The sequence below is a fragment of the Engystomops pustulosus genome, chromosome 3, assembly GCF_040894005.1.
Source record: "Engystomops pustulosus chromosome 3, aEngPut4.maternal, whole genome shotgun sequence".
NCBI classification, from domain to species: Eukaryota; Metazoa; Chordata; class Amphibia; order Anura; family Leptodactylidae; genus Engystomops; species Engystomops pustulosus.
The window spans coordinates 106,332,260-106,354,915 of record NC_092413.1 but is presented as its reverse complement, the minus strand read 5'-3'; the positions used below and the strand labels follow the sequence as shown (position 1 = coordinate 106,354,915).

Sequence of the window (22,656 nt, the reverse complement as noted above, 5' to 3'; positions counted from 1 at the left end):
CATTTTTCGTACTATTCTTCCCACTTTTTACTCTCCTCAGGACACCTAAATACCTTATAATTTATCAGTGACTGGAGTGAAACGGGTCTCTCCTTTATCACTGCCACAATGGAAAAGCAAGCTATATTTGGAATATTGGAATATTAACTGCCCAGTGGTGTCATCTCCCTCAGCCCCTGACACCCGGCTCCCACATCCAGCTCGGGGCTTCCTACACTACTGCTGACGTTGCACAGACTCCCCTTCTTCCTTCCAGAGACCCACACCCTCCCTCACTAGGGTTAAATTCTTGCAGGGGGCGGAGCTTCATTGCCAACACGGCTGAGGCAGACAGCTGAAGCATGCCTTATTGTCTGCGCTATCCCTCCACAGGGACGCCGGGATTTGTAGTTTTCCCTGACTGGAGCGCTGCTACTTATAGACCACTCCTGGCTGGCACGTCAGGAGCTTACGGATTCTTCCTGTGCTGCTGGCTGAGGATGCTGAGGGAGAGAGTGGCTTCAGTTCAGTAAGTTCAGGACCCGGGTGAGTGCGGGCACTGGGCATTTCTGGCAGAGCTAAGAGTAACTGCACTGACAGTCTCCAAACTTCTACTCCCCAACTTCTCTGCTATATGGATGTAGTAGCAAAGAGTTTGCTGTCTATTTGTTTCCTCCATCTTGACAACTGACTTGGGATTCTGCAGAGAAGCAATTCCACTATAGGTGTGCTGTAGTAATCTGTGCATGGTCAGGGCTTGCATGTCATGTCATGTGCTGGGGGTGTCTCTGGCAGCCCCTCCTGGGAGGTCAGGGATCTAGAAACACTTACTACCTGGCCTGTGTATGGTCAGGGTGTGCATGTCATGTGCTGAGGATGTCTCTGGCAGCCCCTCCTGGGAGGTCGGGGATCTAGAAACACTTACTACCTGGCCTGTGTATGGTCAGGGTGTGCATGTCATGTGCTGAGGATGTCTCTGGCAGTCCCACCAGGGAGGTCAGGGATCTAGAAACACTTACTACCTGGCCTGTGTATGGTCAGGGTGTGCATGTCATGTGCTGAGGATGTCTCTGGCAGTCCCACCAGGGAGGTCAGGGATCTAGAAACACTTACTACCTGGCCTGTGTATGGGCAGGGTGTGCATGTCATGTGCTGAGGATGTCTCTGGCAGTCCCACCAGGGAGGTCAGGGATCTAGAAACACTTACTACCTGGCCTGTGTATGGTCAGGGTGTGCATGTCATGTGCCGGCGAGACCTCTGGCAGCCCCACCAGGGAGGTCAGGGATCTAGAAACACTTACTACCTGGCCTGTATATGGTCAGGGTGTGCATGTCATGTGCTGGGGATGTTTGCCAGGGATTTAGAAATGCACACCCTGACCATACCCAGGACAGATAGTAGGCATGTCAGCTCTTCCAGGGGGTTAGAAACACACTTACTGCCTTACCTGTGTAAAGTCAGGGTGTGCATGTCATGTGCCGGCGAGACCTCTGGCAGCCCCACCAGGGAGGTCAGACATTTAGAAACAATTACTAACTGATCAGATTACTACTAAAGTCACATCTTCACAGAAAACCGGTGTCCTAGTCTGTTGTTTGTAGGGCATTAGATTGTTAGTGTTTGGATAACTAGGGGAGATACACTTGTGTTTTGCTGGATAGTAAATCACTTGTATAAGACTTTCTAGTAAATGGCAGACGATGGCAGCATGATGGTGTAGTTCAGGACATGTCTCTTCATAATAGTAGTATAAGGGTGTATTCACGTCACTGTATGAGGTACATATATTGGCCAGATGTACATCCCCTGTAGGTGGCCCCAAAAAAAACGTGTTCAAAATGCCATGTGTGCCGCTGGCCTTCGGGTGCGTTCATATCTGCGTTTTCATTGCGCTTGAAACGACAGCTGAGGAGAGGTGATTTGTCTAATTACATTACTGTTCACATTTACTATGCGTTTTGTAAATGCAAATGTTATGTTAACAAATGTAAACAGTAATGTAATTGGGTAAACCACTTCTCAGCTGTTATGTGTTTTAAACACTGCAAAATGCAGGTCAAAACACGCGTGGTGCTTTTAGGCCGTTTTTGGGCCCTTTTTTAGTTAGTGCGTTTTCAGATCGTAAAAAAAAAAACTCATGCGTTTTTGACAGGTTTGACCAATTATCTTAATTCAAACTGGTCAAAAACGCACACATTTTTCCGATCTGAAAACGCACTACTAAAAAACGGCCTAAAAACGGCATGTGTCCCCACCCTTTGGCCGGCGCCAAACAGGGCGCTTTATCTGCGCTTGCAAAGTCGCGTTAAATTAACGCAAAACACCGGTGGCTCGTTCTCGATCGCAGGCGTTTCCATAGAAACGCCGATGCGATCGGGTCGAGGCCCGCCCCGGTGGGCGCGACTTTGTTTGCGTTTGCAAGCGCAGACAAAGCGCCCTGTGTGGCGCCGGCCTTAGGGTGATGGCACAAGTGACGTTTTGAATGTGTTTTTGGCCAGTCCGTCAAACGCATGCGGTTTTTGAAAATGCATGTGTTTTTGACCAGTTTGAAATAAGATAATTGGTCAAACCTGTCAAAAACGCATGCGGTTTTTGACGCACTGCTTAAAAACATCCCAAAAACACGTTCAGAACGCCTCATGTGCCATCGCCTTAATTCTGCACCAGATTCATCTGACATGGATTAATCTGATGCAGCAGAGAACTGTCTAATTCTACTGTACACTGGTCTAAGGACTGACGCCTTTGTGTTCCAATAAAAATCTGCGGTTTGTAAGTAGCCCTTAATAATTAATATTAAAAGGCAAAACTCATGCATTTTGCAATTATTTATCTTATTGTTTCAAAATTCAACACAAACACATGACGTGAATGCAGCCTTGGTCTGTTAACATTTTGCAGTTAACCTACATTATAAAGAATTGTGTTCAGTTTCCATGTGATTTGAGGTGCTTTTTCTTCATTTAGTAGACAAGCCATTACGGTTTGTTCATGTGTTGCAATTACAATTATCAGCTACATTGTAGTTCGTTTTTTTTTAGATGTAGTTTCTTAAGCAGGTGACTCCCAGGCCTGCTATAGCTTAGTAAAGCCCAGGGGTTCTTCAATGGAATAGGTGAAAAATGCCTGGAAAATCAATCTGACCCTAAATACTGTCCTTTGCACTGTGGGCTGGTGAACATGTTGTGTTGATTCAAATCATTGAATCAATTTGAAATCTAATGATTTCAAATCTGGATTCTTGATTTACCTGAAAAGACCTTAGAAAAAGTTAGGATTTTATGCTTTGTAAGGCACTACTACAAATGCAGTAATGGGATTCTTGATTTAATTCCAAGAGGCAAAGATGTATTCAGCTCCAAAGAGTTAGAGTAAAACTGAACAGGATTAGTTCGCAAAATCTAGCCAGGGAAGCGTCACACCTGAATGCAGTGTGTTCCCCCCCCCCCCTTGGGTTGTAAACAGCACATTTACAAAGAAAATATTACAAAAATGCAGATTAGCCAGAGGTGCAGAGGCTGACGTCACCTGAGCGCCTCTCTGCACTGCTGACTTTTAATTTATTCACACCCTGCACTGTAATGGTACCTCCTGCTCCCGGCCAAGGAGCTAGGATGCAGCTCTTGCCCTCTCCCTAGCCGCGGCTCTGATATCACTGGCCGGTTCCCAGCTCCTCTGGCGGGAGCAGGCAATACAATTAGTGTGGGTGTGAATAAATGAAAAGCCGGCAATGCAGAGTGATTCATGGGTACATCTACCATCAGCTTCAAAATTGGGCCCTATCCACAGGGTACAGTCACACGTACCGCTAGCGCTGCAATTACAAGTGCAGCACTGGTGCAATGGGGAGTCTTGGCCCAAATGCCTTTGCAGTGAAATGTATGGGACTGGTAAGGGTGATGGCACACGTGGCGTGTTGAACCTGTTTTTGGGGCACATGCGTTTTTGACAGGTTATCTTAGTTAAAACTGGATAAAAATAGATTAATTTTTTAACAGACTGCTTAAAAAGGGCCCAAAAACATGTTCAAAACGCACACACATGGCGTTTTTGGGCCATTTTTAGTTAGTAAAATACGCATGCGGTTTTTCATGACAGGTTTGACCAATTATCTTAATTCAAACTGGTCAAAAACGCATGCGTTTTTTCCGATCTGAAAACGCACTACAAAAAACGGCCTAAAAGTGCCATGTGTGTCACCACCCTAAGGCCCCTTCCACACTAGCGAGTGTGATGCGATGAACTCGCATCACACTCGCAACGCAAGCTGCCGGGAACGCACGGCCCGAACGCTGCACCGCGGGAGTGAACTGACATGCTGAGTTCACTCCCGCGGTGCAGCGTTCGGGCCGTGCGTTCCCGGCAGCTTGCGTTGCGAGTTCATCGCATCACACTCGCTAGTGTGGAAGGGGCCTTAGTCTTTCACTTATGTCACTAATGTCACCTGGCCATGGTCTCACAGGTGCGCACCTGTGACCATGGACAGTTTGCTGTCCACTGGAATTAAACATAGAAGCTTTCTCTAGAATGACAGCAAGCCGAGTTCTAGAAAACTGAGGAATTGATATCAAATTTATAACTTTTCATGATGCAAGCAATAACATAAATTTGCCAAAATGAGAATACCCCTTTGTGAAGTGCAAACATAGCCTTGGGGTCCTTTTACACAAACATGGCAGAAAGTGTCAGCTTCATCAGTTTGGCGAGTGAAAAATGGATGATTTTCAAAATGTTATGTCCAAATTTGTTCAGTGTAAAGATTTTGGTTTTTGACAGACCTGAAAAAGTTTAATACCAATAGATCAGTGAAATCACTGGGGGAGATATATAAAAAATCTTGAATAGAAGAGTGTAAAGTTAGACTCCCCGCTCTTATTCTGTGCCTGATAAATCATGCTGAATGATGTCTGGAGTAGTTGTTGTTTGTCTAGTTTACATCTGGTGCCTGGTCTAGGACATGCCCCTCTACCAGAGGCCACAAAAATGCCTAAAAAAACGTCTAGGGTACTTTCACTTGTGCAGTTTTTGATGTCCAACCATGTCGTGGAGTGAACAGTGCCCAATGTGTCCTTCCCCTGCTTTTGGCTTCAAACCCTGCATCTGATATACTGAACATGTGAATTTGCCCTCCAATCCTCAAATGTGGGGGATGTAATTGCAGGTGCAAGGTGCAAATTACTCCAGAATTCTGTCATAGGCAGACTGATATCTTATAGCCGTGATGGCGAACCTTTTAAAGACTGAGTGCCAAAATACAACCAAATCCCACTTATTTATTGCAAAATGCCAACATTTAAGCAGTAACTTCTTGCTCCCTTCGCTCTTACTATCAATCGTATCAGTGTCCTAAGAGCAACAATATCGTAGAAAGAGTGACAAATTCAGGGTATCCTGAATAGGAAGAATTTACAGGCTTGGAACTGAAGCTACATTGATAATCCGGATCAGGATCACACCTTCCCATTCCTCCTGTAGTCTCAAGCAGCACTGTTGCTTTAAGATGGCACTGAGTGCAGCAAGTCCTGGGCTGTCAGGGAATCCATGAAGATAGATTGCATCCACTTTGGTGATTGCCTGGGTGCCCACAGAAAGGGCTCTGAGTACCACCTCTGGCACCCGTGCCATAGGTTCGCCACCACTATCTTATAGGATAAGTTTCACACAGGTAAAAACATCGCCTGATGTAATCGATTGATTACAATTAATTAGTGTTGAATGCAAATCCCTTGCACAGACTCCTCTGAAAGGACTTTTGGCTTCTGTAAAAACAGTAGTTACTCACCGGTAATGATGTTTCCTCGAACCACGACGGCACCAACCAGAGAGGGATCCGCCCCCAGGGACAGGAAACCTGAGCATTAAAAAACGTGCTCCTCCTACCCTGCCTCAGTGCTTGCAGAGACTTGGAAGAGCCATATTGTTAGTACATCAGAAAACATATATATTTCCATGTATGTGTAAAAATTCATTTCTTTTTTTTTTTTTTTTTTTTGCGACACCTGTGAACTAACACCAAGAAAAAAATCTTTTTAGGAAAGAACACCCTGGGTGGGAATATACCAGGTGCCGTCGTGGTTCGAGGAAACATCATTATCGGTGAGGAACTACTGTTTTCCCCAGCACCACGACGGCACCAGAGATTTTCAGAGAAAAATTTCAGGGAGGGATAACAGAGGAGAGTACCCTCCTCCCAAAAGAAAGTTCAGAAGACCCCGCCACATTCACCCTATAGTGTTTAAAGAAAGTGTGATCTAAGGAGGCATGTCTAAACTCTGCCCAAGAAGTGGCTAGTGCCCGGGTAGAGTGGGCATGAATATTCTCTGGGGCAGATTTCTTGGCTACTTCATAAGCCAACTGTATAGTATCTCTAATCCATCTGGCGATGGTTGCGGAGGAGGACTTGGACCCTTAGTTTATTTGTTCTCTTTTTAGGAAGAAACAATCTGATTTACGCCAGGATTTTCCTGTGATGTGTCGTCCTTGTGGCTTTCTTGGGAGTATCTTCTCCCTAAAACCATTAAAAAGGATTTCCATCAGAACATTAGTATGAAAAAAACACCCCAGCCGGGTAACTCACCACACCTCTATTACCGGAGTTGGGTTTTTCAGGGGTTCAGGGAGCTCACGCTTGTCTGCCATTCTCCTGGCCAGCACTGGAAAGCACCGCATGCTTCTTGTTGCATGGTGCTTAAATTGAAAACCAGGCCGCACCCCCTTCCAGTTCACTGCTGATGTGTTGGTTGCTGGCTCATTTACATATACACATATGTAAATAACAAATGTGGCCCAACATTCTTCTATACTTTTCTGGTCAGCATCCCCAGGAGGAGGCTATATCCCCCGGGGTCCCCCCTGGCTTACTTGGCGTCTCGCTCCGGGCCGGAGCTGTATGCCGACACAACCCGGAAGTGAAGTCGTGACTACTTCCGGTCGCGCGACTCCCGGCTGCTATACTGAAGAGGTAGCGTGGAGGAGAAGCAGCGCCAAACAGGAGGGAGAGGCTCGCGTGGAGCCGCCATATCCACGGCAGAGAAGCGAACAGTGCTGCCAGACGATGCGGTGAGCCCGTTTCTGTGGGCACCCGGCGGAACCAACCAGAGGTTCTCATCCAGCGCACTCTCAGGTCCCTTCCAGGGACAGGAAACCACTGAGGCAGGGTAGGAGGAGCACGTTTTTTATGCTCAGGTTTCCTGTCCCTTGGGGCGGATCCCTCTCTGGTTGGTGCCGTCGTGGTGCTGGGGAAATTTTGTTGAGGGCTATGCTCCATTAGAGAACCAATCAGGCAAATTATGAAAATATATTTAGTTTTCAGGGTAAACTGCCATTAGAAAGCATTGCCCCCTATCCCTTTATTTTCCATCTACATGCCTGTAAACTTGAGCAATGAGGTCCTAAAGCTGTATGCAAATGACCTGAGAGATCTGCAATGACTCATTAGCATATTTGGCTGTCCAGCTTGAGTGGACTGTACAGCCACACCCCCAGTGCATGACTGACCGCCTGTATAAAGATGTGACACTCCTGGTGCTGGCTGCCTCTACTTCCTGGCAGTCACACCCCCTGCAACGTGTGTGTGTGTGTGTGTGTGTGTGTGTATTCAACAGCTCCAGGATACAGCCATGTATATAGGAGAACATGTCAGATACTTCCGTAGCAGAGCACAGCAGTTCACACTTGTGTAGGTGTCTGTCTCACACGTGTATAGCAGAACATATCAGCAGATAAAGCACAGACACTAGAAATGCTTTACTAAACATTACACAGACATGAGCAGGGGGAGGAGAAGATGATTTTACAATGATTGTATGAATTGACTACATAAAGGCTGGGATGGAATCCTTGTGAGCTGCTCCAACAGGTAGCGGTAACACGACTAGTAACAGAGAGCTGATGACGGGTGTCCTTTAAGCTGCCAGCTAACGTCAAATAAACTTTTACATGTTGCAGATTGAGGCATAAATGTAACTCGCTGACGTCCAGGTACTTGCTATGTGTGTTAGTATTAGACTGACCTAGGGTATTTTAACCCAAGGTTGTGACGGCGAACCTTTTAGTGGCTGAGTGCCCAAACTGCAACCCAAAACCCCCCTTAATTATTGGGAGGTACCAGCATTAAAGCAGCAACTTATTGCTCCCTGTTTCTCAACGTTCAATCATACTGGCCTCATGAGGACAAGAGGGGGAAATTTGCATCATTTTAGCTTCTTTCCAGTGTCGCTCTGTACACAGAGAATCGTGGGGCCAACAGAATGTCCTTCTGGCCCTGTCTACTCATTCTCCCTCTTCTTACATTCCCAGGCAGTGAAGTAAATATCACTTTAACATATGATTGAAAGCAGCATCTTTTAAGGTGCTTGGAACTGTAGGAGGATTCTTTGAGTCCTGTCTGGTGTGCTGGGGGTTGATGGCCCTGGTGCCCAAAGAAAGGGCTCTGAGTACCGCCTCTGGCACTCGTGCCATAGGTTTGCCACCACTGCCTTAGGGGTCTGAAAAAGAAGTTTAAAAAAAAAAAAACTTCTCCCCTTCCCCTGAATTGATATTAAAATAGTAAAAATTTTGTTTTGGTATCAGCGCATTTCCAAAATGTCCAATCTATCAAAGTGACTATTAGGGTGATGGCACACGTGGTGTTTTGAACTCGTTTTTGAGCAGTCCATCAAGTGCACGCATGGATTTTTTTGACAGGTTTGACCAATTATCTTAGTTAAAACTGGACAAAAACAGATTCATTTTTAAACGACTGCTTAAAAACGGCCCAAAAAACGCATTCAGAATGCAACGTGTGCTATCACCCTTAATCTCCGTGTTTAACCCATAACGGAAAATAGTGCTCAAAATGCTGAAACACCGTTTTGCAACATATAAAAAGTGATCAAGAAGGTCATACAGTCACCAAAATGGAAGCAATGAAAAAGTTTTCTTTTTTTTTTTTATAGTACAGAAGGTTTGAATTTTTTTTAAAACACAACTTGTATAAATTTAGTATCCCCCTGATCTTGCACACCCAAAAAATAAAGAAATGTTATTTGGAGTTTTTGGTGGGAGCCATAAAAACAAAGCCCACAAGAAAATGGCACAAATGCATTCATTTTTTCTTCCACCAATTTCACTGCATTTGTTATGCGGAAAACAATGCCCTCATACAGCTCTGTACATGTAGAAATAAGTAGGATTTTTGAAAATGGAGAGAAATTAAAACACAAAATTGTAAACGGGCCTTGGCGGGTAGGGGATTGTTTGGGTAAGGCTTCATTCACACACGGTATGCCCGCCATGCGGGCAGGCTCTATCTTTTCCTGCTGTGTACCGCCACTGCCATCTATGGGGATGTCCCCGCAGGTGGCCATGTGAATGAGCCCTAAGGTTAATTTGGATATTAATTTTTTTTTTTTTTTTTTTTTTTTTTAATTTACAATTGTTGGCCACTAGAGGGAACAATGGAACTGTGTAAAATGCACTGTACTCTGCAATTTTACTTTTTTTTATTTTTGTTCATTCCTTCACTATCAGATTGTGCTGGCTCACAGCAAGCATGCATGAATGAAGTGCAAGTCCGAAAAAAAAACCTGCTATCAATGCTATTTTTTTTTTTTTTTTTTTTTTACAACCGTTTGCCATTTTGAAAAATATTTAAAAAAAAATTAATAAGTGATCAAAGTGCCATTTTTAACTTTGGGTGCTATTTTCCGTTACGGGGTTAAACGCAGTGAAAAACTTGTTATATTTTGATCTTGTATTTGATGTTTAGATGCGTTACCAAATGTGTTTGATTTTTACTGTATATTTACTTCTAGGGAAAGGGGGGTGATTTTTATTTTTTTTTAATTAAACTTTTATTTTTACTATTTTTCAGACTCCCTAGGGTACATTAACCCTTGGCTGTTTGATCCTACCATATGCTGCCATATTAAAGTATGGCAGTAGATGGGGATTTCCCTCGTTCATTACAATGTGCAATTAGCACATTGTAATTAATGGGTTAAAATAACTAGACAGCCTCGGTTCTTCAGAAGACCTGAGGCTGTCATAGCAACGGGTCGCCGCTCCCTGATGATGGGGAGTGACTTTCTTTGGTGCCGCCATCTTTTTGAAGCCGTCAGCAGGATAACACCCATGTGTTACCGGTAAGTCTTTAAAATAATTCTTTATTTATATAGCGCACACAGATTATGCAGCAAAGACTTGCCGGCTATGGAGAGGGCTCAGCCATTGAGCCCTCACCATGTACCTGCACCCGACACGCATTGAATTGCATGGCGCGCGTTGGTAAGGGGTTAAATTGGAATAACCATGCTAGAATTGGTAATTTTTGGCGGCAAAAAGATGAATAGAAAAAAAAATTCCTATGGCTTCCTGAATGGGCATTAAAACTTACTATACTAATACTGACATATAGTACTTGCTTTTGAGACTTAAAGGTCAAAATTGTCTTCTGTAGCTACTGTACAATAGCTCATACACATTCAAAATGAGAACTCTAGCATTACAGCATTGGAGCCACAAACTATTAATACACAAAAATGGATATTCCCTTTAAAGCAAGAGAACTTGTTGCCACATTTTTAAGAAATGCAGCTAGTAACAGGTCCCCACTTATGCCACCCTTTTAGCTTAAAATATTTTCCCTCACATCCCCATAAAATCAACTTTGTTTTCTTACCTGGTATACAGCTGTAAGTCAGAGTGGCCTCCTTGACCTAGTCAGCAGCTCCTTATGCCTCTCGCCATTCAGAACTTCATGTCATGTGACTAGGTTGATGCCATCTAAGATCCTTTACCCTCAGACACTTGCAAAATATACCCCCATGTATGCATATGATCACATGTTCACTGTAAACACCACTGTTAACTGTCTAATGTTGACCATTGCAGCCTGGAGGTAAAGTTTTCGGTAAATGACTGTCTTCCAGAGGTCATCTAAGTCAGGAGTCCTGAAGTCAAGGACTGTCCCTAATGTTTTACAACAAAACAATGGGATTTAGCTGTGGAATTTGATGTGCAGTTTACACATAGACTTGCACTTTAAACATCAGTCACAAATTGAAATGTATTTTAACATGAGAATCCATGAAGTATTACTAGGGATGAGCAGACCTGTACAGCAAAGTCCGGGTTCATAGCAAACTGCAAGTTCAGGTCCCCCGAATGTGTTCCTTTTAATAATGGGTTGTCCTTTTTCTATGTAGTACAGACATAACCTGCATTCTGAAATGGTAAGGAGAGCAGCCTCCAGTCCCTTGCTGTAATGTGGCGATGAATCTCTCAGTAGTTGAGACTTGGGACATGTTTTATAGCTTCACACTTCAGTCGCATCTCTGTAAATTGTTGCAAACAGAACACCCAAGAAAGGTGCTGGTTGATTCAAACAATTGTGTTACTTCAAGGGTTTTTTTTCTTTTCTTCTAGGTTAAAACCGGCCTGAAACCCCTAGAGGAAAGACGGGGAATTCTTAACATTCTTTAGAGGGGAAAGGTTATAGCTGAGGGAATGGCAGCCAGCTCTGTATGAAGTGAGGAAAATGGCACTGGCATAGAAGGAATGTTTAGCGGACGCCTTATGCCAGAGGTAATAGTAGAGATTAGTGGGCTCAGCTTCCCTCCCTAGGCTGCAGTGTAAAATGAAAGCTAGAATATGACTGGTTGTTTTATTTTCTCCTGAAATGCCCAGCTTTGTTAGATCATGTACTGACAGGGTGACGGTGCATACCACAGCTTGCACGTGCTGCGATTACGTTACACTTCCATTTTCACTGTACCAAAAGATATCTACTTGTATTTGAAATGTAAAATGCTAATTGGTCAAGGTTGTACAGTTAAATGATCAAAAAAGGAATTTTACTGTGTGACTTGCTTTTGCAACTAGTTCTGTGTGCAAAACCAGGGTTCCCAAAAAAATGGCCATTTGAATTTCTGCTATCTAATTGGCCTTGGTTGACAACTTGGGGTGTGGTCACACATCGCATTTAATGCATGTGTTTAAAAACTCAGGCAAATCTCTCCAGCTGTTGGCATATTTAAACAGTTGTTGACACTTGCATTTACAAATCGCAACTGTTAACACATTACCTACGCTTGTAATGTCAGTTTTCAGCACACTTTTATGATTCTGGAGCATCTTCTCTTAGAACTGAGCATTGTACAATTCCCTGCCATTACAACTGGACATTCCCTTGTCTCTGTAGCATGTAAGTACAGTGCATAATTTGTTTTCAACAGGGCAGAGTTTTAACCCCCTTAAGGACAGCCATTTTGTAGCTTAAGGCTCAGCCTGATTTTCATTTATTTTTTGACATGCGTCGCTTTATATGGTTTTGAACACTGTTACTTATCAGAGCGTTTTTTTTTTTTTTTTTTCTGGATAATTAATTTATTTTGCTATCACGCGGCTTACAAATCGAATATAACTTTTCCGGATTTTCAAAATTTACTATTTTGGGGATAAACACAGTTTTGAATGAAATGTTACACATTTAGTATCAAAACCCCCTATATAATCAACCCATTTTCAAATCTGCACCTCTCAAACTATCAGAAACCGCTTTTAGGAAGATTGTTAGCCCCTTGAGATCTTCATAGTAATTGAATCAAAATGAAGGTGAAATTTAGAATGATCAAATTGTGTCGGTTATACGTTCATTTAGCCCTAAAATTGACACCTTTCCAAAAGATAAAACCCACCATACAATTTGTTCTACAATTCCTCCCGAGTACAGAGACCCCCGACATGTGGTCTTTTCTTTTTTTATGGGGGGCACAGTGAGGCGCAGAAGGAAAGGATGGACCTGCAGCTGCCAGGATTTTAGTTTCCTCATTGGCCCCTTTTGTAGGCTATAAAATTTTTGCTTTTTTTGTTATTGGGGCCATGTGATGGCGCTTTTTTTTTTTTTTTTTTTTTTTTTTTTTTTTTTTTTTAATGACCTTTTGGGGGGGGGGGGGCAGGAGTAGAAAAGCATCAATTCTGTACTGGATTTTTTACATTTACCATATAACCTAATAATCATATCTTTATTTTACAGGGATACCATACATGAATATTTTTTTCTTTTAGCATTTTCATTGGCAAAGTTCAATGCGTGACTGATAGATTTCAAGGCACCTTAAAAGCACATGGGTCCACGTTTATCAAGCCTTATATGCCTGGAAACAAATGCAAGCCATGAAATGGGGATTATGCCCATTTCTCCCCTTGTGCCACAGCTATGGGGAAGGGGGAGAGCTATGGTGCAATTCTATGCCAGCTCGGCCCCTCTGGATAAATGCAGTGGCAACATCCTACGCTGGCGCAGTTATCACCAGTGTATAATTGTGTCCCATGCGTTTAGTGCAGAAACTGTATTGGCCTAGTGGATGGTATTTCCACACATCCAATACATGTGCTATGTTTGTCTGGTGGCTTTTATACATTGGCAGCATGCTAATCCACTACTACAGAGTACAATGTTCACAATCAAACTCAGCATAAGCATTTATTAACATGTTGGTTAAAATCTCATTGATGCATCATCGGTTCTGATGTGGTTTTGGGTGTTGATCAGGTTTTAACTGTAACGTGTGAACACTATTTAAATTTGTTTGTTGCTGTGAAATTACTGTTGTGTGAATCCCACATCCATTCTGCTGTGCTGTAATCTTGTACTTTTCTGAAACATGAAAGCAGTAGACTTTGTGCACTTACAGATGGCTAAATCCTAGGAAAATCTTAGTTGTACTGTATTTGCTGCTTTTGTACTATATAGTACACCGGCAAACTAGTTCCTAATAAACACTCCAGCCTCCACTCATTTTGTAAGCTGCTACACACGCGCACAATAAATCTAGGTATCTATCTTGCCCATGATGGGGCATCTGAAATGATCAACCCTTTCCCCCGCCTCTATTTATGAACCACTGCTCTTAACCTCTTGTTTTCACCTGGAGGAGGTTTATGCTAGAAGGCATATTTCATATCTGAGTGAAGGGTAGTATAATATGGTAAAAGCTGCGGACTTCCTCATACCTTTCCAGCTATCTTCATCTTGAAATGTATGCATACTGCACTTTATTGCATTGTTACTGGTGGGGCATCAAGCACAATCGATTGGCTCTTTCTTGCAGTAAAACCATTGCATAACTTTCTCCCTGTTTTATGTGTGGGTGGGTTTGGTTTTTTTTTTCTGAACTCTTACCTAAATGTATATATTGTCCTTTTTCCAGGGTGTATCAAAGATGAGCTGGAAGAGTGCCTGGTCTGGAGATTTAATGCTACAATGAGGACTCACACCCGGGGAGCCCCCAGTGTGTTTTTTATATATATGATTTGTTGTGCCATTGCACATGGTGCAGAGAAGGGTACAGATGCTCAAATCCAATTCCTTAATGCAAAATATGATGGCTACCCCATGCTGTATTTTTCAAAGGGTGAAGTGGAGAAGCTTCGTGCCCAAGCAGCAGGCACCCACCAACACATTGCATCCCGCATTACTAAAGCAGCTCATACAATGCTTACTAACCCCACTGAATACCTCCCTCCTTGGGATCCAAAGGACTTTTCTGCCAGATGGAATGAAATTTATGGAAACAACCTGGGAGCATTGGCAATGTACTGTGTCTTAAATCCCGATGATACTGAAGCCATAGGCCTGGCACGAGAATACATGGAGAGAATGGCTGCACAGCCTAGTTGGTAGGTTCATATTTTCTTTAACTATTTAATTTAGATGGTTTCGCTGCGAGATATGAAGACTTTTCTGCAATGTGTGCAGATCTCCTTAGAATGTCGGGTCATACTTGCATCATGTATCAGTTGGTACTTTTTTGTATTAGTTGGGTAAGTGCCTTAAAACTCTGTAGCCCTTAAATTTGGCAAATGGCTTTTCTAACAGTTGAATAGAACAAGAATTTGTATACAATGGGGAAGATTTATCAAGCTAATGCAGGCAAAACTTGTAAAGCGATACAACACCAATACTATGTTTGAAATTTTTACGTTACCCTTTCCTGCACAGTCTGTAAATGTTAAGAGTTTCAGCCCATTGAAGTAAAGCATTTCGAAGGGTAACTTCCCCCACCTCCTCCTTTGAGGGTACATAGAAATAAGGTGCCTGTTGATGTACAGCATGTCTTACTTTTATTAAGTCTCCTTGTTTGTTAAGAGGGTTTTGCATTTGGATTACACTACTGAATATACAGATTATAGAAGAGCAGTCTAGAATAAAATTTGCATGTATCTGCCATCCTGCCTTGTCCAGATGTCCTGAATTGAGTTAAGGTTCTTTAACCATATGGACTCTTCTTAAATTGTGTTCCTTGAGAAAAATTTCCATGTCAAAAGCCCCAAAGTGTTTCTCGGTGGATCACATCTAATCAAAACTTTCCTTTTTTTTTTTTTTTTTTTTTTTTTTTTTTTCTTTTGGATGAACTTTCTTCAAAATAGATTTGCTTCATGATAGAAAATGTGTTGGTATGGACGCTTCTATATTTAAATTCTTCAGTTTTTATCTGAACAATCCTTTTTGTTTATGGCATTTTGAAGCACCATATAAAAAAATGGCTGAATTTCTGTCTGGGCCCACATAAGGCGTGTCTGCTGTTGACTTCCTGTCCGTTTCGCTGTGTTGATTTGCTTGTTCCCTGCTTTTGGCATTTTGCACTACAAAGGCTGAAAGCTGCTGTGAAATCTACATCATTAAGATGCTGTCTTGAGTGTGGTTTGGTTTTTGTTCTTTAAATTTTTTTTTTTTATTTGGCCCAATCCACATCTCCCCTGTTATGTCTTCAGGTTATTAAAGGAAACCTACCATCAGACAGCCTTCTGTCTGCATCTGCCCTAATTTGTAATTAAATTAACCCTGGAACCTAACATGTTAATTTACATATTACTTAAGTAAGTTTAACTGCAGAGGCTACTGGGCGTGTACTCAGCACTGGGAGCTAAGACTTATCCTTGTCCCAGCAGCTTCTGCAGTTAAAATGTATTTTAGTAACATGTTAATTAACATGCTAGGTTGGGTTCCAGGGTTATTTAATTACAGGTTAGGGCAGAGGCACACAAAGGAAACCTTCCATGAGAAGTAAATCTGATGGTAGATCAGGTGAAGTCACACACAGCATAGATGCAAGTTTTCAGTTATGGCTCCATTCACATGACTGTGTGATCTGGCTGCATAAAAGGTGACCAGATCAAGGGGCCTTTGTAGAGGTCTATTGCACAATGACCAAGCCAGGTGGTTGCACAGTATAGAGCAGGTCCTATTTTTGGCTTGGTTTGTGATGCTTCCCATGGAAAGCGTGGGGTGAGGAGTACACTCCACCTGGCTGTGTTCTCCTTGGAGACCTACAACACCTGCTTTTTGGACACTCGTGGAAGGCCATGCCCCTTTGTCATAACAAAGTTGCACCAGATTGTGGCGTAAACTATTACTCTGCACCTCTAAGTCATGAGTGGCCTTGCGTGACTACCACTATATGTGAAAAATGTATGCAAGTTCTAGTAATGAGGGAAAATGTTAACCTATGTATTATCTGTTTTGCAGGTTGGTAAAAGGTTCCCCATGGGATGAGGTTCCCTTGGCGCACTCGCTTGTTGGCTTTGCCACTGCTTATGATTTTCTGTACAATTCTTTAACCAAACACCAAAAAGAGAGGTTCCTTGAAGTGATTGCAAATGCTTCAGCAAATATGTATGACACTTCATACAGGCGAGGATGGGGTTTTCAATACATCCACAACCATCAGCCTACTAACTGCGTAGCACTCCTGACGGGTAGCCTGGTCATGATGAATCAAGGTATGTTCAGGGAGGGTTCCCTTGGATATAATTTGGTTTGTGCCGTATGCCATGTTTGCATCTGTCATTGTAGTGTACAGAAAATGCTGTACTGGTCATAACATAGTCAATAGATTTCTGCCATGCTTTTTTTTTTTTTTTTTTGGCTACATTCACACGAACGTTTGGATCGTGTAGATACGTCCCCCATACACTTCAATGGCCTCACGGCACCGTACTGCACATGCCGGGCCCTATGTTACTCTATGGAGAGGGGCGGGGTGACCAGTGCTCATTCCCTGTACCTCTCCCCAGCGCATGCCCGCCATGCAACGGTATGGCGGACATACATCATGTGAATGTAGCCTTATTGTGACTTTAAATGGTAACATTGCACGCAGTGCAGTTTCAGAGGATTTCAGTTATTTGCTACATCAAAGCTTGACTGCTATCTGAGATGTGAATTGGGCTTTTGAGTGTTTTCTGGGGTTCACAAAACTGACATGTAGTTGCTGTAGCCCAGCACATGGGAAGAGTATTAGTATATTCTAGATACCACATAAATGTTGGATGAGGTAAATTTTTGACTTGTAATAAAACCTTTTTAATATAACCTATTTACGTGGTGCACTACTAATTTATACTAGGAACATTTTGTTACAACGGAGGAGAGCGGCCTATCCCACTAAATGATTGTATGCATCCTCAGGTTCGGCTTCTCCGTGTAAGGTGAATGAACATTGGCAGCAACTAGTGATTGGGTGGTGTCTCATGAATGGTGTAGCACTTTATATTTGGAAAGTTAAATCGCCAGGGAAAGCATACAGTAAATGTTCGGCAGAGGCTGGGGTTGGATGCCATATGGCTGCCGCATCCCTCCACATGGTATATACTGCTCTCTCCAGCATGAAGCAGGCTTGCAGTATTCCATCCAGTGTTTCCTGCTGAACACAACATACTGGAAGACTCATGCCCCGGTCTACTCAGAATAGTCTATGAACGCGTTCCATGTAAATGATGAGGGCTTTCCTTGCAGACGTGCCGTACGTGTCCCCAAAACAATTGAGTTCCAATCAGTGTTTACTTGGCTGAAGTGAACAAGGCCATTGAACTTGATTCTGTAAATGTTTTTTCTGTTCAAGGTTATTTGCAAGAAGCTTATTTCTGGACGAAGCAAGTTCTCAGTATCATGGAAAAGTCGATAGTCCTGTTGAACGATGTGACAGATGGGTCACTGTATGAAGGTGTGGCTTATGGCACTTATACAACAAGATCACTTTTCCAGTACATGTTTCTGGTCCAGAGGCATTTTGATATCAATCATTTCAACCATCCCTGGCTGAAGGAACATTTTGCTTTTATGTACAGAACTATTTTGCCAGGTAAGAAATTTGGGAAAGTCCATTTGCATGTCTGCAAGATTTGCTAGGTTGCTCCATGCTGCAGTCCACTACACCAGGATAATGGAGTAATTTAAACCTGAGAAGCTGTATGCCACATTTATTGTTGGGTTTTATACCAGTTTTCCCAACTTGTCTGAAAAAAGGACATGGCAAAAAGGGTGCATTTCCCATGCACCAGAAAATTCTATATGGTGGATATATATATAATTTTATTTTTTTTTTTTTAGTGTGTGTGTCACACAACATGGTAATTGCAAGCTTCTCAACATCTGAACTAACCAGATTGTGTTCATCTTCTCAGTAGTTTGCTTTTTGGCAGTGTTCATTTTCACTTCAACTTTTACTTTACCAGATCTCTGTATTTTCACTTTTTGAAATATTTAATAATTTTTACTACATTACGTCTGGTATAAGATGTCTATTTTATGCAGTTCATAACAAATATGGGTAACTCAAGATTGGGTGCATATAAAGATTTCTCAATCACAACTTTTTTTTTTTTTTTTTTTTGCGCTGAAATTTTATATTCCAGGGATTGTACATGAATAAAAGCTGACATTCTATTTGAAGTTCACATAATGGCCATAAAGGGGACTACAGCATCTGATCTTTTTCCACTTTGAAAAACAGAGCAGAACTTTACTGTGACAACTTATTGCAAAATGTCTTGTATTATGTTTATGGACTATTAAATGTAACAAACGTTTCAAACTATGTCATGATGACATGCGTTGACCACAGAATGTGTTTTGTACAGGTTTTCAGAGATCTGTTGCCATAGCAGATTCAAACTTCAATTGGTTCTATGGTCCTGAGAGCCAGTTGGTATTTCTGGATAAGTTTGTAATGAGGAATGGGAGTGGAAACTGGCTGGCAGAACAAATTCAACTAAACAGACTTCAAGATGGGCCTGGTAGCCCAGCCAAAGGTCAGCGTTGGTGTACTCTACACACAGAGTTTCTCTGGTGAGCAAACATTGGATCTCCTGTATTCAATTACAATATCATTTCTAATACAATGGTTTATTAATTTTTGTTAAATTTCTACATCCTACTGTTCTGACGAAGAAAAGTATCCTTGCATCTCTTCTCTGCTTTGGTTCAGCATGGTGCCTCTGATCACCACTGATCTCCTTGTTTTCACACTGCTGGGTGAATTCACTTATGCTGCAGTCTAAAGCCTGCAGCACATAACCATTTTTGGTCTGTGGGGGGAAAAACCTACTTCACCGGCTAGATTACATGGGCCACCTACTATCTGTCAGGACACCATGCATCGTATTGATGAATGCTGCAAGGAGTCCCTTATTCCCTGCAAACTGGCAGTGCTGAACTGGAATCCTGATTACATCAGACTCCACGCATAATGCACTATGAACCGGATCTAGTGATCCGTTTGTGATTGACCAGTTGTGCTGCTGGCCTGATGTCTGACAGCCACAGGCCATCACTTAAGGGTTCAGCACTTGCAGTATAAATGATTAAAGGGGTATTCTCATCTGGTCATTCACATAGATTCATTAATCTGTCATGTATAAACATTTCTCCAATAGGATGTCATTAAAAAAAAATTACCTGTGTGAAGATAATTTCTCAAACAGTCATATGGTCCCTTAGAAACGAGGCTGTGTCATTGGATACAGTCACCTCTACAAGAGTGATTGCACAAAGCAACTAAAAGTTTTTGTATATGAAATGTCCGGGAGTTACTGCAGGTCCTGCAGCCGTCCTGTGGTAATGATTGCTGTAGCCAGCAGGACTCTATAGTGCATGTCTGGCCACGACTGACAAATTGTGAGGTGGTCGCATCTGAGGAAGCCATCTCGGTTTCTAAGGGACCATATGACTAAATTTATGAGAAATTCTCTTCACAGGAACTTTTTACATCCAATTGAAGAAATGTTAACATTTTACATGGCAAATAAATTAAATTTAAATGCCCAGATGGGAAAACCCTTTAAACTGCTCTGTTTTTTGATCTCTGAATTTCAATTGTTCCACTTCCCCTCTGCAGTCTGATAACCAGGAACTGCTTACTACTGCTGTTACTCAGAGCAGAGGGGAGGGGTTGTGATATGTCACACAGTGTACCCAATCCATGTTCAATTGTGGAATATTTTTGCAGTTTCACAGTGGGTAGCAATTTCAACCAGTATGCTTTTAACAAACAGAGCGACTTGTCTCCAACTAGGAGAGCTGTTCTGCTGAGCAATGATTAGAAATGCCCCTTTGCTTTTTGATTATGATCTGAAAAGTTGGTGAAGAAATATATAATATATATATATATATATATATATATTTATATTATAATATTTTTTTTTTACTAAAGTGTGTATTTTGTCTTAACAGGTATGATGCTTCATTGCCATCTACACCTCCACCAGACTATGGTACTCCACGGTTACATTTTTTTGAAGACTGGGGTGTGGTGACCTATGGGAGTTCTCTACCTGCTGAAATCAACCGATCATTTGTCTCCTTCAAATCTGGAAAACTTGGTGGGCGTGCAATATTTGACATTGTGCACAAAAACAAATACACAGAGTGGATCAAAGGGTGGAGAAACTTTAATGCTGGGCATGAACATCCGGACCAAAACTCCTTCACTTTTGCACCAAATGGATTTCCGTTCATAACTGAGGCTTTATATGGACCAAAGTATACGTATTTAAACAATGTTTTGATGTTTTCACCATCTGTCTCTGACTGCTGCTTTAATCCATGGGAAGGTCAGGTGACAGAAGATTGTACTTCCAAATGGCTTAAATATAAGCAAGGTGAAGCCGCAGACTCTCATGGAATGGTGACTGCAGCAATGGAGAAAGGTGGAGTGGTTTTCATTAGGGGTGAAGGAGTTCCGGCCTATAGCCCAAAACTGAAATTGAAAAGTGTTCAAAGAAATTTGATTCTTCTCCATCCGCAACTGCTTCTACTTGTTGACCATATTCACCTTGACCATAGTAGTGCTCTGGAAGCAATGGCAACTTTTTTCCACAATACAGACCACACTTTTGAGGAGACTTCTATTGATGGTGTTCATGGAGCAATAATTAGACACAAGGAGGAAACCTATAAAATGTACTGGATGGATGACACGGGCTTGAGTGAGAAAGCAGTCCTTGCGAATGTACATAACCCCCAGAGTTTCCCTTATAATGGAACAAACTTTGTGAATGTTACTACCCATCTCAGGAAGCCAATCTCAAGAGCAATATACCTGTTCATTGGACCATCTATTGATGTTGAGAGCTTCAGTGTCCATGGAGACTATCAGCAAGTTGACGTGTTCCTGGCAACTAGTGATCATGCTTATGCCGTCTACCTCTTCACTGGTGAAACGCCAAGTCAGTCAATTTATGCTAAAGTAGTCGCAGACAGACAAAGAATTGTTTTTGACAAGGCTTCAGCCATCAAAAGCTCTTCACCGGCTGAAGTAAAGGATTATGTGACAATTGTGGAGCACAACCTCCAGCAGATCAAGCCAGTCTTTCAGCAACTGGAGAAGGAAATCTTGTCTCATGTTAAGAACACTGCTAGTTTTAGGGCAACAGCTGAGCGGATTCTTAGATTTTCAGATAAAAGAAACACTGAGGAGGCAATTGAAAAGTTATTTGCCGTTTCTCAACAGCAGAGGCAAAGTGATAAGGTAAAGCGAACCAAGAAGGGACCAAAAAATTACAAGTTTATTAATGCAGTTTCTGACATTTTTGCACAAATAGAAGTAAATGAAATGCAGACCAGACAGAAAGCCATAGCTCTGGCTCAGAGTGAGACTCCAATAAATGAGGATGAAGAAATGAAAGACCTCCTGGATTTTAAAGATGAGCCACCGGTAAGGGAGAAATCCAGCCCTTTTACCAGATATGGTTCCCAGCACACGTTAACAACACATTACAACAAGTCATCTTCAATATCTGCTTCCTATACAAGACTTTTCTTAATCCTAAACATTGCCATTTTTATTGTCCTCTTGGCATTGCAATTGTCACGCTTTTTGAGGACTAAGAATGTCCATAGGAAGAGATGTCTGTACGCCATACTGTCTATTGATTGCTGTGTCTTATTGTGGCTGTATTCCTCATGTTATCGGGCACAGTGTTAGAACCAGTAGATTCAACCCATGCAACATGGTGACATCTGAGGCACTGAGCAGAAATTGTTTGCAATCCTTGTAAAATTTGTAATTGTCAGAACTTTTTAAAACAAATTGTATTTGGACATGTTTTCTGAAGAGAAGCACACTATGAAATGTAAAGAGGGCTGCCATGAATGTTTAATTGCTGACTGGAAATCTATTCTAAAAATAAATTCTGTTTTTCAAATTATCTTAATGTCAGGAAATCTCAATGCTGGTATGTTACAAATGCTGTAGTCACTGGAGAGACTCTCATGGTTCTAGAGCCCAGTTGTCCTTTCTCAATGAGCAAAGGTGTTTGTATGATAGACAAAGTATTTTCTATTGGTAGAGGAAAAGTCTGTCATTGATGGATGCTGTCGTGTGTGTGTGTGTGTGTGTGTCCCGTCGAGAGAA

The 22,656-nt window shown here is 42.1% G+C and overlaps 1 protein-coding gene across 3 annotated transcripts; it reads left to right on the top strand.

The window, feature by feature from the left end:
- The first annotated feature begins 350 nt into the window (after nt 1-350).
- On the top strand, nt 351-22,450 carry DSE (dermatan sulfate epimerase). Of its 3 annotated transcripts, none has more exons than XM_072141738.1 (6): nt 351-508; nt 14,173-14,641; nt 16,491-16,744; nt 17,866-18,105; nt 18,884-19,091; nt 20,475-22,450. In XM_072141738.1, exons 2-6 carry the CDS (start codon nt 14,226-14,228, stop codon nt 22,225-22,227), a joined length of 2,871 nt encoding a protein of 956 aa, XP_071997839.1. In that variant the 5' UTR covers nt 351-508; nt 14,173-14,225; the 3' UTR covers nt 22,228-22,450. The 3 variants fall into 3 exon arrangements, with proteins under 3 accessions (XP_071997839.1, XP_071997838.1, XP_071997840.1); XM_072141737.1 differs by having other exon boundaries at nt 353-525; XM_072141739.1 differs by lacking the exon at nt 351-508 and adding an exon at nt 11,405-11,545.
- Nucleotides 22,451-22,656: the final 206 nt, after the last annotated feature.